A 12190-nucleotide genomic window follows, 5' to 3' on the forward strand; every position below is an offset into this window, starting at 1 on the left:
TTTCCTAAGAAATTTCTTTACATATACGATAGCCAAGCCGTTGTTTTGAGATTCCTTTACATATACATTAGTCTTTTTCCCAAAAAATCCCTTTACATATACGTTAGCCTTTTCACCAAGAAGATATTCCTCATACACCACATAATTTCTCATACAAATAAAAATTAAAGACTTTCATTAGTAGAAAAGGTTTATTACAACATAAATTTATTATGGGTAAAGTAGAGTTTAACTATTAAAGATTTTCATCAGTAGAGAAGGTTTATTACAACATAAATTTATTACATGTAAAGTAGATTTTAACTGCATTTATAATGTAAAATTACCTTTTTAAAATAGAAGGAAGGACAAAAAAAGAAAAAAAAGAAATTACAAGGCATTTTCAATAATGAATTCCGCAACTGCACCCATATTACCAGCCCCACTAATAACAAGCAACGCAAAAGCAAGCTTCTCATTGTTCCACTGCTTCAGACCTCTACTTATACTCTTCAACACATTTACATCTGTGTTCAGCACCCAAGTTGGTGCGCAATCCGTCATCAAGCTCAAAAACTCTGAAACATACACATGCCAAGTTGCCCGATGACATCCAAGTGATATCTTCCCATCAAGTGCATTCGCTAAGAATTTCATATGGCCTTTGAGGATATCTTGGCGCCAATTTGATGCATATGATGATGAGTCAACACCCAAACCAAAAGCTCCACATAGAAATGCAAAGTATGCAAGTGCATATCCCATTAGCACTTCAACCATCCCTTCTGACCTTCCTTCCAGCTCTGAACTGTGAGGAGATATAAGCCATGAAGTCAAAGTTTCTTTAAACAATGGCTGAACCAAACTGAATCCTCCACATATATATACTAAAGAAGCCCCAAGAGAAGCCACTAGTTTCACCCGTGCCAATGCTGCAGCAAACGAAACTTTTCCAGATCTTACTATATTTTTGGTAGTCTTCATCTTCTCCAATGTCTCTCTATGAAGTCCACTATATGCTATTTCTCTCACAGAATGCATCAACAGAGAGAGAATATCTTCTGTAATTAGAAGAGTTCCTTTTAAGGATCGAATGGCATGTAGAAAGAGAATCCCAGGGGCAACAGGAGACCAATCGTTGAAAGGGAATTTAAGTCCATTACCAAGAAGGACGGCGACACCACCATTGCTTGAGACAGGAGAGGAATTTATGCCTAGTGTGGCAGTGAAGCAGCTTTGAAGAAGTTTTACCACAGCACTATGGTTTTGGAGAAAGACTGAACGAGATGCACTAAATACAAAGTAGTCAAACAAACGTTTCACCTTTTGGCACCACAGGGAAGCCACAATTGGCATACAAGGCCATGGGGATCCTGCAGCAATAAATTCCAAGGCTGGGATAGCCAAATAGAGTGGACTTTCCACAGCTCTAAAGGTTAAGGTTAGGCATACAAAGGCAGCCAGGGGCAGTGGAAGTGTGGGTGCAGAGCTTCCACCTGTGAAAATTACAAATCAGTTAGAATACTGAAGAGACTGTTTCTAGATTAATATATGGAGAAACCCTTGATACTAATTTAATTGCTAAACATTTAAAAGAAGAGTTTTGATAGTTAAACCTTGTGCCCAAAATAAGCCAAAGTAAAGGGCATAGACATGAGAGTATTAATTGGTTTTGCAAAGGAGTATTTTTAAGCACCATCAACCAGACCTCTATATATTTACCTAAATACTGCTGGTTAGTTGAGTTGCATGTTTAAGAGATGATGAAGCAGTGGACCATTTGTTATTGCATTGTTCCTTGGTTAGAGAATTGTGAGATTTGGTTTTTTTCCTGTTTAGGATTTAGTGGGTGATGTCTAGGAGGTTACTGATTTACTATTCTATTGGCAAGGAGGTTTTGGGTATCATTGACGTGTTGAAATTTGGAAGATTATTGTTTGATGTGGTGTATTTGGAGGGAAACAAATGAAAGGACTTTTGATGGGTGTGAGAGGACTAAGATAGGGCTGAAAGGTTCCTTCATGAAGACGCTTCTTGAGTGGATGACAGCTTCAGGGTTTACATTCTTTAATTTAGTTGAACTTATTGATTTTTGTAATTTTAGAGTTGTACATGTTCTGTTAGTATACTCCCAGTGTACTTGCAGATATTTTATTAATAAAGGTTTTTATTACCTATCAAAATAAATAAATAAATACTTCTGGTTTGGAAAATAATAAATTTCTTACTTTCTTTCTTTATTTTTTAAATTTGTTGTCCTTGTTTATACATGCATAACACTCATGTAGAAGGTTCCAGGATCAAAAGGACTTCCATGATCCTGGGGTTGGGGGGCTCATTCATAAGTAAGAGAACTAAAAATGTGGGCAGACGTATGACTTTGATCCTTACACACAACTACAAACACATGAGTATATGTATATGTATATTTATATTATGGTAAAATGAACCTGAGGCAATGCTTGGAACATCAACACCAGTGGCAGCTACAACTTTCTTTATCTGCTCCTCGACATCAGATAAGTTTGCATCAGGGCTGGGCCAATCCGTTCCATTCATAGAAACTGGTTTCCAAACACCCCGGCATACTTCAGATGAGAAGTAGCTTACAATGGAAGCCAAAGACGCAGGAAGAAAATTACATAACATTTTAAGCCCTGAGACATTAAAATATTTTAGGTTATATCAGTACCTATTTGATTCAAGCAATAATGAATATTAACTATTTCTAAAACAAATGGTCAACTTAGTTGGAAAAAATAATAATAATAATAATAATAATAATTTATTTCTTTTGGCTTCCAAGGTAAAATGAATAATTGTGATTAGTTAAAGTCTAAGATTATCACCGGTTAGGCTGGCAATAAGAGTTGCCAAAAGAATCATAGATTATCAGGCAGAGCAGAAAATGAAACATATAATTTGACTTGTTTGCCTAGAGGAACATATCAAAAAAAAGTTTATTTCACCAATAGAAATCAAATAGTAACATGAGAATTGCCAAAAGAATCATAGATTATCAGGCAGAGCGGAAAATGAAACATATAGTTTGACTTGTTTGCCTAGAGGAACATATCAAAAAAAAGTTGATTTCACCAATACAAATCAAATAGTGACATGAGAATGACCTGTAGATAGTTCACGGGGAGAAAGTCTTCCATTAGCACAGGCTTTTAAAGCAGCTTCAACCGCAAAAGGAACCGCTTCCAGTATATTCCATGCCGGCAAATTTAGTCTTAGAAAGGTGTCTTCATCCTTAGGTCCACGGACACTACTTCCAGAACTAACAGAATGCAGAGACTGACTTCCTCTGAACATCATTCCAAGAAGCGCATCAACAATCTGATGAACATGAGCCTCTAGAACAAGTCCAGAGAGGGTTGAATGTATGCTTGCAACATGCTGCTGATACCAATCTCTCATTTTTGGAAATGAGCAAATGAATATGGGGTGTGGACTTAATGACCTTGCAACAGCTTTGTGTCTCCTTTTATTTCGACTTTGGTGGTTGCGTCCATGAGATAGCAGGTAAAAATTACGTAAAAGTAATAGGTATTCTGGAGTTTGGAAGAATTCAATTTGGACTGCAATCCCTGTTCGCAGTTTAATCGGAGGATGATAAAACCTCCATAGCCTTAAAAGAAGAGTAAATGCATCTGAAAACACAGTGTGGGCAGAGATTTTTTCCCCAGTTGCAGCAGTGCACAACTCATTGGACACACATGACCCGAAAACCTCACAGATTGACATCAATGAACATGCAAGGTGTGGAACCTGGAAACAAAAGTAGACAAAAATAATTAGTCTATAGCATTGCCTTTCTCTCTAACAAATCTGCAGAATTAAAGCTCAATACAATCCATATTCAACTTAATCCATATATTAGTGCACCATTAACATCGTTCCTGGATGCCCCTACACTGTTCAATTTTATAAGTATGCTCCATTTAGTAGCTGAAAGATTCTCATTTCAATAATACCAAATAAAAAAGCAACTAAAATGCTCAACAGTGAGAATAGCTTTGCCACCATTCTGCTTCACCAAGAGCTAGACTGAGTTAAACCATTAGCCATCTTGTCTTACATCCATCTTCTAATCCAAAATTTTCCTGGCCATCTGGCTATCCATAAAGCACCTTCAAGTCATGTCATATTGATGCTGCCATTTCAATGCATGTTGCAAACCATCTTGGCAACCAAATTAACTGTTAGGATAGTATTCTATAAAGACAGATTATGTGGAAACATAGATTCACTAAATCCTGTCACTTACTAAAGACATGTATTCAACCGACATAATATCATTTCTTATTTATGTATGGAGATGTTTGAATCAGAGGAAGCGACATATACCAAGCCATGTAGTGAGAAAAGCTGAAGACATTCAAGGGATGTTATTCCAAGAATAAGTATATCCAGCATGTGAGCATAACCTATCAAATGGCTCTCCCTCCCTGAGTAATCTGCAGGAGCTGGAAGAGACAATAATCTTATAATGAAATCAGCAGTGTGTTCCTACATGAAATGTAGATATTCATTTAACCAGAGTAGCTCAATAATTCAGCAAGAAAATTGTAAGAAGTAACGAAGAAAGGGAATGAAATCATTGGGAGGAACCAATGGCTCAAGTATGAATGTGATATTTGTATGATCAGGTAGATAAATTTATCACCTGTACTTTCCAACCATGGATTAGGGAGGCCCCACAAAGAATTGTCGCCACTGATATCTTCTCTTCATTTGAACCATTGACAGCAATCTCAAATATTTTCTCAAGCTCTGCTAAACTTCCACCAAATAATCCATGAGTTTAATTTAGTTGCTTTAACATGGATAGATCTACTAAAAAGAGCATTTGATAAACCTGGCTTCAGAATAAAAATGGTGTAACCAAAGACCAGGCCCCAGTCAGAGAAATTAGCTAATCTAAAAGTTATGCTTTCTCTTTAACTTCAAAATTATTATGTCCAACCTCCATTAACATTTTAAAAAACATAGAAGTAGAGGGTTCAAAATGTTACATTAAAGTTGGCATTGTCAAACAATTATATGATCTGACCTCTAGGCATCTTTACTGGAATTATAAGATTTAAGAGTCAAATAAAAGTCTTAACATAGAAATTCTAAGTTGCGAAATCAAACAAATTTGGATATGGTCATTTTTACTGGGAACTATGCCAATTAGGAGCAGATGAATCAAGTGGTATGATTATTGATTGTTGTGTTGCTCAATTCCAAGTTCATTTCTTGGACCACCCCTGATACTAAATGCATGTATCCACCTAGGCTAAATGCCACACAACCAATTCTAAGCCTCAACAAAGGAAGAGGGTTGCAAGTTGATGGCTAGTGAATGTCTTAGTCACATTTTATGAAAAATAATGGTTTAGAGAATTGAGTTGAGGTGCCTCTACTTTCATGCACCAGATCCAGATTAGTTAAATAAAGGGCTCATGTAGCTAATACCAATTACATATGGTAAAGGCTTGTTCAATTTGAGCGTAGTTCAGTTGAACTTTAAAAGGAACAAGTGTGAATATACCTTGAAGCAGGAGTGGATACCAAAGCATTTATCATTACTGGAGTAAGCGATTCCCCCTGCATTAATGATGACCAACCAGGCACTTGTCCTGGAGAACTAACCGGTATTTGATTGATCTTTCCATTCACATAGCCCGGCCAGAAATATGCTGATGTGTCCAGTAGATTTCTAGCTATACAAGCTTCAACTATTAGATGCCGCATGTTTCCAGCTGAAACAAGGATAGAACTAATTTTAGAAAGCATTTCACATGCTGCAAAATCTTGGATTAGAAGGCATTACAAATATGCTACAAGGACAAACACAAGTGGCACTGAAGAATTGGATAGAGCACGAAGTTGAAGCTACAATCTGTGGAATACTTTTATATGAAAATTTATTTGTTGAACACTATAGGAAAAAATGAAAACTTATGTGTTGGACAAGAGAGGACATGACGCTCTAGTCCATCTGGTCTGGGACACATGCTTTCAGACATAAATGAAATGACACTCACTCACCTAGAAAGTTTATAGACTTCAAGTGTGTTAGGCAGCCCATTAATTGATGCTATGTTACACATATTAAAGCTTGACTGATACTGTGTTACATATATTCATGCTTTCATTTAGGCGTATATTGTTCCCTATTTATTACTTGCCTTGTACACTATATTGTACCTCCATTGAGATGAATATCGTAAACATAAATTCTCAAACTCACATAGCATCAATCACGAGGTTGCCTGCCAAGTGCCAACAGCCTTATGGCTGGAGGAGAACTTGGTTTTGAATCCCCCTCCCCCCACTTGTTGCAAGACAAAAAATAAAAATCAAAGGGCTGCCTAAGAAAGTGTATTACACATTATCCATCAAGGAGGTAATCCCTAGTTCATAATTGTCATAGTATCTATAGTTTTGCATGCATATGACACTCAATAGATGTATGTTGACAAAGAGAAAAACAAATAGCCACATCATTGCATATAGATTTCTGGGAGTGGTTGTGTCCAACACTGCATATTTGTGTCAAGGACAAAGTTCAGCCCCAAACCAGTTTGGAGCTCTCTCCTCCAACACACTACATGGCAATTTATAAGATTATCCATGTGTATTATTTAAACAAGTCACATGACTCATCAAAATGTCATATGACTAAAACTAAACATGGATGGTCCTTTCAATTGTCACATAGTGGGTTGGAGGAAGATATCCAAACCGTTTTGGAGCTAAATTTTTACTTGTGTCAAAATAAGAAACTTGTATTAGCATCCAACGTAGTTTCATGTTTTGGGACAAAGGATGCATATGAGTGAAATGGAATGCTTCCAACATAAAAATACAAAAAGAATATTTGGAAGAGAAACTAAGATGTTGAAATACATAAGCAGAAGACTATAATGCGAGAACGCTGTTTTATGGCTTAGGGAGAAAACTTAAAAGGATACAATCTAACAAACCGGGTTAAACTTCTTTTTGTTGTCTGAGAATATCAAATAATCAAGTGTTATTAGTGCGATGCATCAAATTTTAACTTTTTCCTATTTTGGTGTAACTAAAAATCTTGAGTGCCTCTGCTTTTTTCACTCTTGCTTTTGATATAAATGGGAACAAAATAGTGAGTAGGCTTCATAGACTTTTACACACCACCGATATTTTATCTATATCCAAATTTAAGTTGAGCTCACTTCAACTAGATCACTACAGCCTTAAAGAACATTAAACAAGAATGATAAATAATGAGAAGCTTACATATATCTTTCAGATGAATTGTCAGATGCATGATTTTCAAGAGGTACACTGAGTGAGTTCACCACTGTACCCTCTAGACAGTTATCACAATGCTATATGAGTTTGAACTTTACGCTTACAGAAAGCTTTTGTAAATAGTAGATAATGAATGAGAACCTGTCATTACTTACCACAATTAGCTGGCATATGATTCATACTGATGCATTCTAAGTTTGTATTTTCAATATTGATGCCTGAAATATAGAACATTGCCTTTGCAGCAGCCTGATTTGCTGCAGAAACAGTGGATTTAAGAGGAATCAGCAACCCCTTGTAATCGCCTAGCATCTGTAAGCTGGAGGCCAACTCATTGCGACACTTTCCTGGAACACTTCTTTCTTTCCAGCTACTTGTCGAGCCATATTCTGTTTCATCAAGTGGTGCACTACTTTCCTCTTCGTCAATAAAATCAGCAACCACTAGAGTTATGATGCACAGTAAGGTGCAAAACCGATTATCTAGACGAAACCTAGGACTGTAAATGGAATCCCGACCCTAACAATAATAAAAAATTAAAATGGAAAGGTCAATCAGTTCAGTTCCTAGAAATAGAACTATATGACACCTAATGATATGCAAAGAATATAACTCAATCTATTGACTCCGATGCTCCTGTCGATCAATTTATTAACAAGAAACTGACAGTTTGATGGTAATAGAATGTAATTCACCAGCAGGAAACCCAAACAACCAAGTATGGACCGCTTCCCCAAGAACATTATAAGTTTTAAGGAGCCTCAACGTGAATCTTCAAGGAAGCATCATTTTTCTATGTTCCAGAGAACCAAGGAAAAAAATCAAAGACAGAATAAAATTTCGAGTTCAACCACAAATATTTTTTACCCTTTGTGCAAGACGAAGAGTCGCAATCCACAGGCCCAAGAAGGTGTTGTGCCAGGTGGTGAAATTTATGGCTTTGAGGACCTTAATCAAACCTGCACAAAATGAAATTTCAACATTCACATAGATGCCAGTTTGTTAAGCAATGAGATTCTACAATTTAAAATAAAATTGTTTGGGATAACAATTCTTCACCTTTGATGTTTTCAATGGCGCCTATGACATTGACCTCTTTTGTATCCATAGCATCTTCCAAAATCAGATCAAGTGGGAGCCAATGATCAGAATGACTAGCCCCATTGCACAGACTGGTAGAAGAAGCCAGAGCACCAATAACCACAATGTCATGGGAATTTAGCCTAGACTTTAATCTGATTTCTTGAGAGACAAGGTGAGAATTTGAAGCCAACTGCAGAAGTGCCTCAGGAGTTATTTCTGCATTTTTCAAAGCTGATGAGTTTGCTTGAAGCAGCCGTAAGCGCTGGGTAAATCCTTTCCAATGTGAGGACCTTACAATGTGGCACTAAATGTTAAGCAAAATCGTTCAGGACAAAGACCAAGCAGGAAACTAAGTAAGCTATCTGCAAAATTACATGATGGTCTTCCCTTATTTTTTCATTTGTTTGTTTGTTGTTGCAGTTAACTCATGCACCCAATGGATTTTGAAACCATGACCTTACTCACCACCTTAAGTTATAGGGTGAAGATGTCATATGGCTTAAAGGTCATTGGCTGGACGTAATGGCTTAAGATTTAGCATCATTTGGATTGCTTTAGAGGGTTTCCTTTTCTTTTGAAAAGAAAATGGGGTTTCTTCATTGGAATATGAATCTGTGATAAAATAAATTCTCCCACTGAACTTAATCAAAATCAGATGGTGATTACAGATTATACAAGATCAAACCTATAGGACTTAAAGAAGGGTAAAAGGGAATGAACTAAAAAAAAGCGAGAGAAAATTATAGAACAAGTAGCTGATACATATAAGTAGGAAAAAACTCAGTTGTGTGTGCATTGTTTTCCATTAAATTGTCATAGCAAAGTCCAAGAGAAATTCACTTTAGTACTAATTGGTGAAGTTTTAGTGTGCTTTCACTTACACAATATAGCAACAATAGTGAATAAATTGTGAAAAAGGAAATACTAAGAGACATAAGCATATACATGTTCTGGCGTGCTAAGTTAAGAATCCTGGAAGTTACTTTATTCTGCATAAATTGCCCAATAAGCTCAATAGCCATCAATGTATTAAATTTCTGCATTCTTTCATGACATTCACTCTGCTTCTCATCATATGTATCATGACCATCTATTTCCATATCTTGAGGATTAGTTGCCCATCTAGACTTCTTTTCTGAGGTAAGTTCTAGCAACCCTTCATCATCTAATGATGCATCAAGTAACTGCCACACAAGTGAAAAGATGAGCTCAACCACAATAGTCCCAGCTTCACTAGTTTTCAGACCAAATATCTGGGAGAGCTGAAGAATAGTATCTATCGATTGCATAACCCTGAATAGAAATATACACTAGAAATTGTCAATGAAAAGCCAGAATGAATGCAATGTTATGGAATGACATCAAATATTGCAATCATTTTAACAACATCAAACTCATTCTAAAGCAATTATACTAGAGACTAGTCACTAGAGAGAGAAGATTATACTAATTGCAAATGATTTTATTGACATATAAATAATTAACAGAATATTAATGTAGACTAGGCCGTAGAGTACTTGTATTTTAGGTAACATAAGGATTTGTATGGGCACATGAATAGAAACTTGTTACTAATTTGGGATTTACATGTAGTATGAAAAAATTAAATTACATTGAGATGATCATATCAATGGTGGCATGAAAAATACAGTGTCCTTGGGGTAAATTTAGTATCCTCTCATTCATTGCTGCGTCCACTTCTATTCTCAATTGGCAGATATGTTCTATTTTCCTTCTAGGGGTGTTTACAAAAACCGTGTAGATGACACTAGAGCTGCTTACGAAACCAAAAGATACGTAAAAGAAGAGCATCATCCAGTATTTTTGGTTTCCACTGCAGAACTAGAACAACTATCCTTACTTTGCATGGAAAATCTTCACGTAATATGTAACTTAAATCCATAAGAATTAAGTACTTTGGGTTTTCTTGACTTCAGAAAGTTTTGTTGCAGAAAACAAGACACAATATAAAATATTCCTCAAAAACACACCTATAGATAAATTCAAGACAAGAAGGCAATATAGCACTGACTTAAACAATAATGAAGACAGTTCATAAATAATCCAGTCTGTCTAATATGATATGCAAAACAAAATTTAAAACTTGCCTTTGATAATTCATGCCCTTTATTTGAGATTTAAGGCTGAAGGCATGTCTCTTAATGAGCTCCATGAAAAGCCTATATGCTGCCGGCTGGTGACGACGACTTGGAATAACCCTGTAAACGAATGAACATGAATTTGAAAGGAAACTGAACAATCCACTGACAACATTTTTTTTTTTGTGGACAGAATGAGTAGTAACTTTGTTTTTTAGTAAAAAGATAGACAAAGACCCATTTCTAAAAGTGGAAGGATGTATTTACAACATTTTCACAATATTTTTATAACAAATTTTAAATGGTAAGTTGTTACTAGTTGTTATTGTTAGAGCAAAAAAGTAATATTAATGTTAGGTTCAAATTTGAACCAATAACAACTAATCACTTATGATGTGTTGTGAAAATTTTGTAAAAATGTTGTGGACGAAGCATCTTTCTTTCTAAAAACCTGAAATATTTGGAAAAAATTTGATTATAACTCTACTCAATATCATTTTATTGGATATGAATTTTAATAAATCCACCATTAGATTAAATTTTCTTCTTATATTCTCTATGTTTTCCAGAAAATCAAAAATCAATAACTATGTTATCAATTAAATGTTTAAATTTCAAGCTTTTCTAGTGTAAAATTATACATAAAAAATAAGATTATGAATGGAATAATAAATAACATTCAATTATCACGAAATTTGATATTGTGTTAAAAACATTAAAAAATATACTTAGATTTTCAAAATATATTGTCATGTCAGGTAAAAATATGCCCACAATATTTTGATATAAAATTTAAAAATCCAATTCTCCTTTCTCATACACCAAATTCTATGTTAATAAGATGTTATTTATTATTTTATTCAAAAACTCTTATTAAAAAACCTTGAAATTCAAACAGTTTTTAGATAAAATAGTTATTTTTTGCCGTCTTAACACTTGCAAAGAAAATATTTCTCTCCAAACCAGCCACGTCGTTCCTCAAACTCCAAAAACATATCTCGAACAAAAAAAAAAAACAAACAAACAAACAAACAAACAAATTTAGGACACAACATTTTCCATAACATATATATTTTTTTACATGACATGTTCAAACTGGTATATGATAAAAATGATGTTTGGCAAAAAAACAAGAGTCTAAACCTAAAAAATAAAAATAAAAATAAAAACCTTGTTGAAAACAAAGCAAGAACGAGAAGAGGGGGCACAATGTTTAGCACCAAGGCCTTGTCTAAGTACTTCCACAAGATGGGAACGTTGTTGTCCCAACAAATGTAGGAAACCAAAGCCTCTGCCACTTCTATGGATGGCAGTGACACTCCCTCCGAGTTCAAGAACTTGGACAACTGCATTGCCCAGACATGAGGGTCACTACCCTTTTCTTGTGCATCTTTGGTTATCTCTATCACCACCTGGACCCAATCATTGCTTTGCTCCATTTCAAAGGGTACGTCCCTACCTACGAACAGTTTCTGTGATTTTTAGGCATACACAATGCCATTGCCAGCTTCTTCTTTTATAGTTTGCGATGTGTGATTTGCAGTATAATCGGTCAGAGAAAGAAACAGTCAAATGTAAGTCGACGACTTTATGGTTGTAAGATTAATTAAAGTGACAGAAAGAGCTATTTCTTTTTATAGATAGGATCGAATTTTAACGGATAGATATTAGGCCAAATTAATATGTATATAATCTATCTCTATCCATATTCTATATATATCTAAATTAAAAGTTGAAGTGTA

General features: G+C 35.3%; 1 protein-coding gene across 1 annotated transcript; it reads right to left on the reverse strand.

Moving 5' to 3' along the window:
• Positions 1-244: 244 nt before the first annotated feature.
• Positions 245-11905, reverse strand: LOC142626072 (mediator of RNA polymerase II transcription subunit 33A-like). The gene is made up of 12 exons (XM_075799846.1): positions 11619-11905; positions 10458-10568; positions 9295-9642; positions 8326-8639; positions 8134-8225; positions 7422-7785; positions 5522-5732; positions 4652-4766; positions 4333-4494; positions 3108-3753; positions 2430-2636; positions 245-1475 (listed from the first exon to the last, which is right to left on the reverse strand). The coding sequence occupies exons 1-12, from the start codon at positions 11885-11887 to the stop codon at positions 370-372; spliced, it is 3945 nt and encodes a 1314-aa protein (XP_075655961.1). The 5' UTR covers positions 11888-11905; the 3' UTR covers positions 245-369.
• Between the last annotated feature and the right edge of the window lie 285 nt (positions 11906-12190).

The sequence above is a fragment of the Castanea sativa genome, chromosome 2 (assembly GCF_040712315.1).
Source record: "Castanea sativa cultivar Marrone di Chiusa Pesio chromosome 2, ASM4071231v1".
Classification (NCBI taxonomy): domain Eukaryota; kingdom Viridiplantae; phylum Streptophyta; class Magnoliopsida; order Fagales; family Fagaceae; genus Castanea; species Castanea sativa.

What these genes read in the sequence shown, in the direction of transcription:
- LOC142626072 (XM_075799846.1), bottom strand. Translation starts at nt 11,887, where the DNA reads ATGGAGCAAAGCAATGATTGGGTCCAGGTGGTGATAGAGATAACCAAA. An exon ending in CTTGCTTTGTTTTCAACAAG is followed by an intron (nt 10,569 to 11,618) that starts GTTTTTATTTTT and finishes ATTCGTTTACAG; the next exon opens with GGTTATTCCAAGTCGTCGTC. An exon ending in CGCCATTGAAAACATCAAAG is followed by an intron (nt 8,226 to 8,325) that starts GTGAAGAATTGT and finishes CATTTTGTGCAG; the next exon opens with GTTTGATTAAGGTCCTCAAA.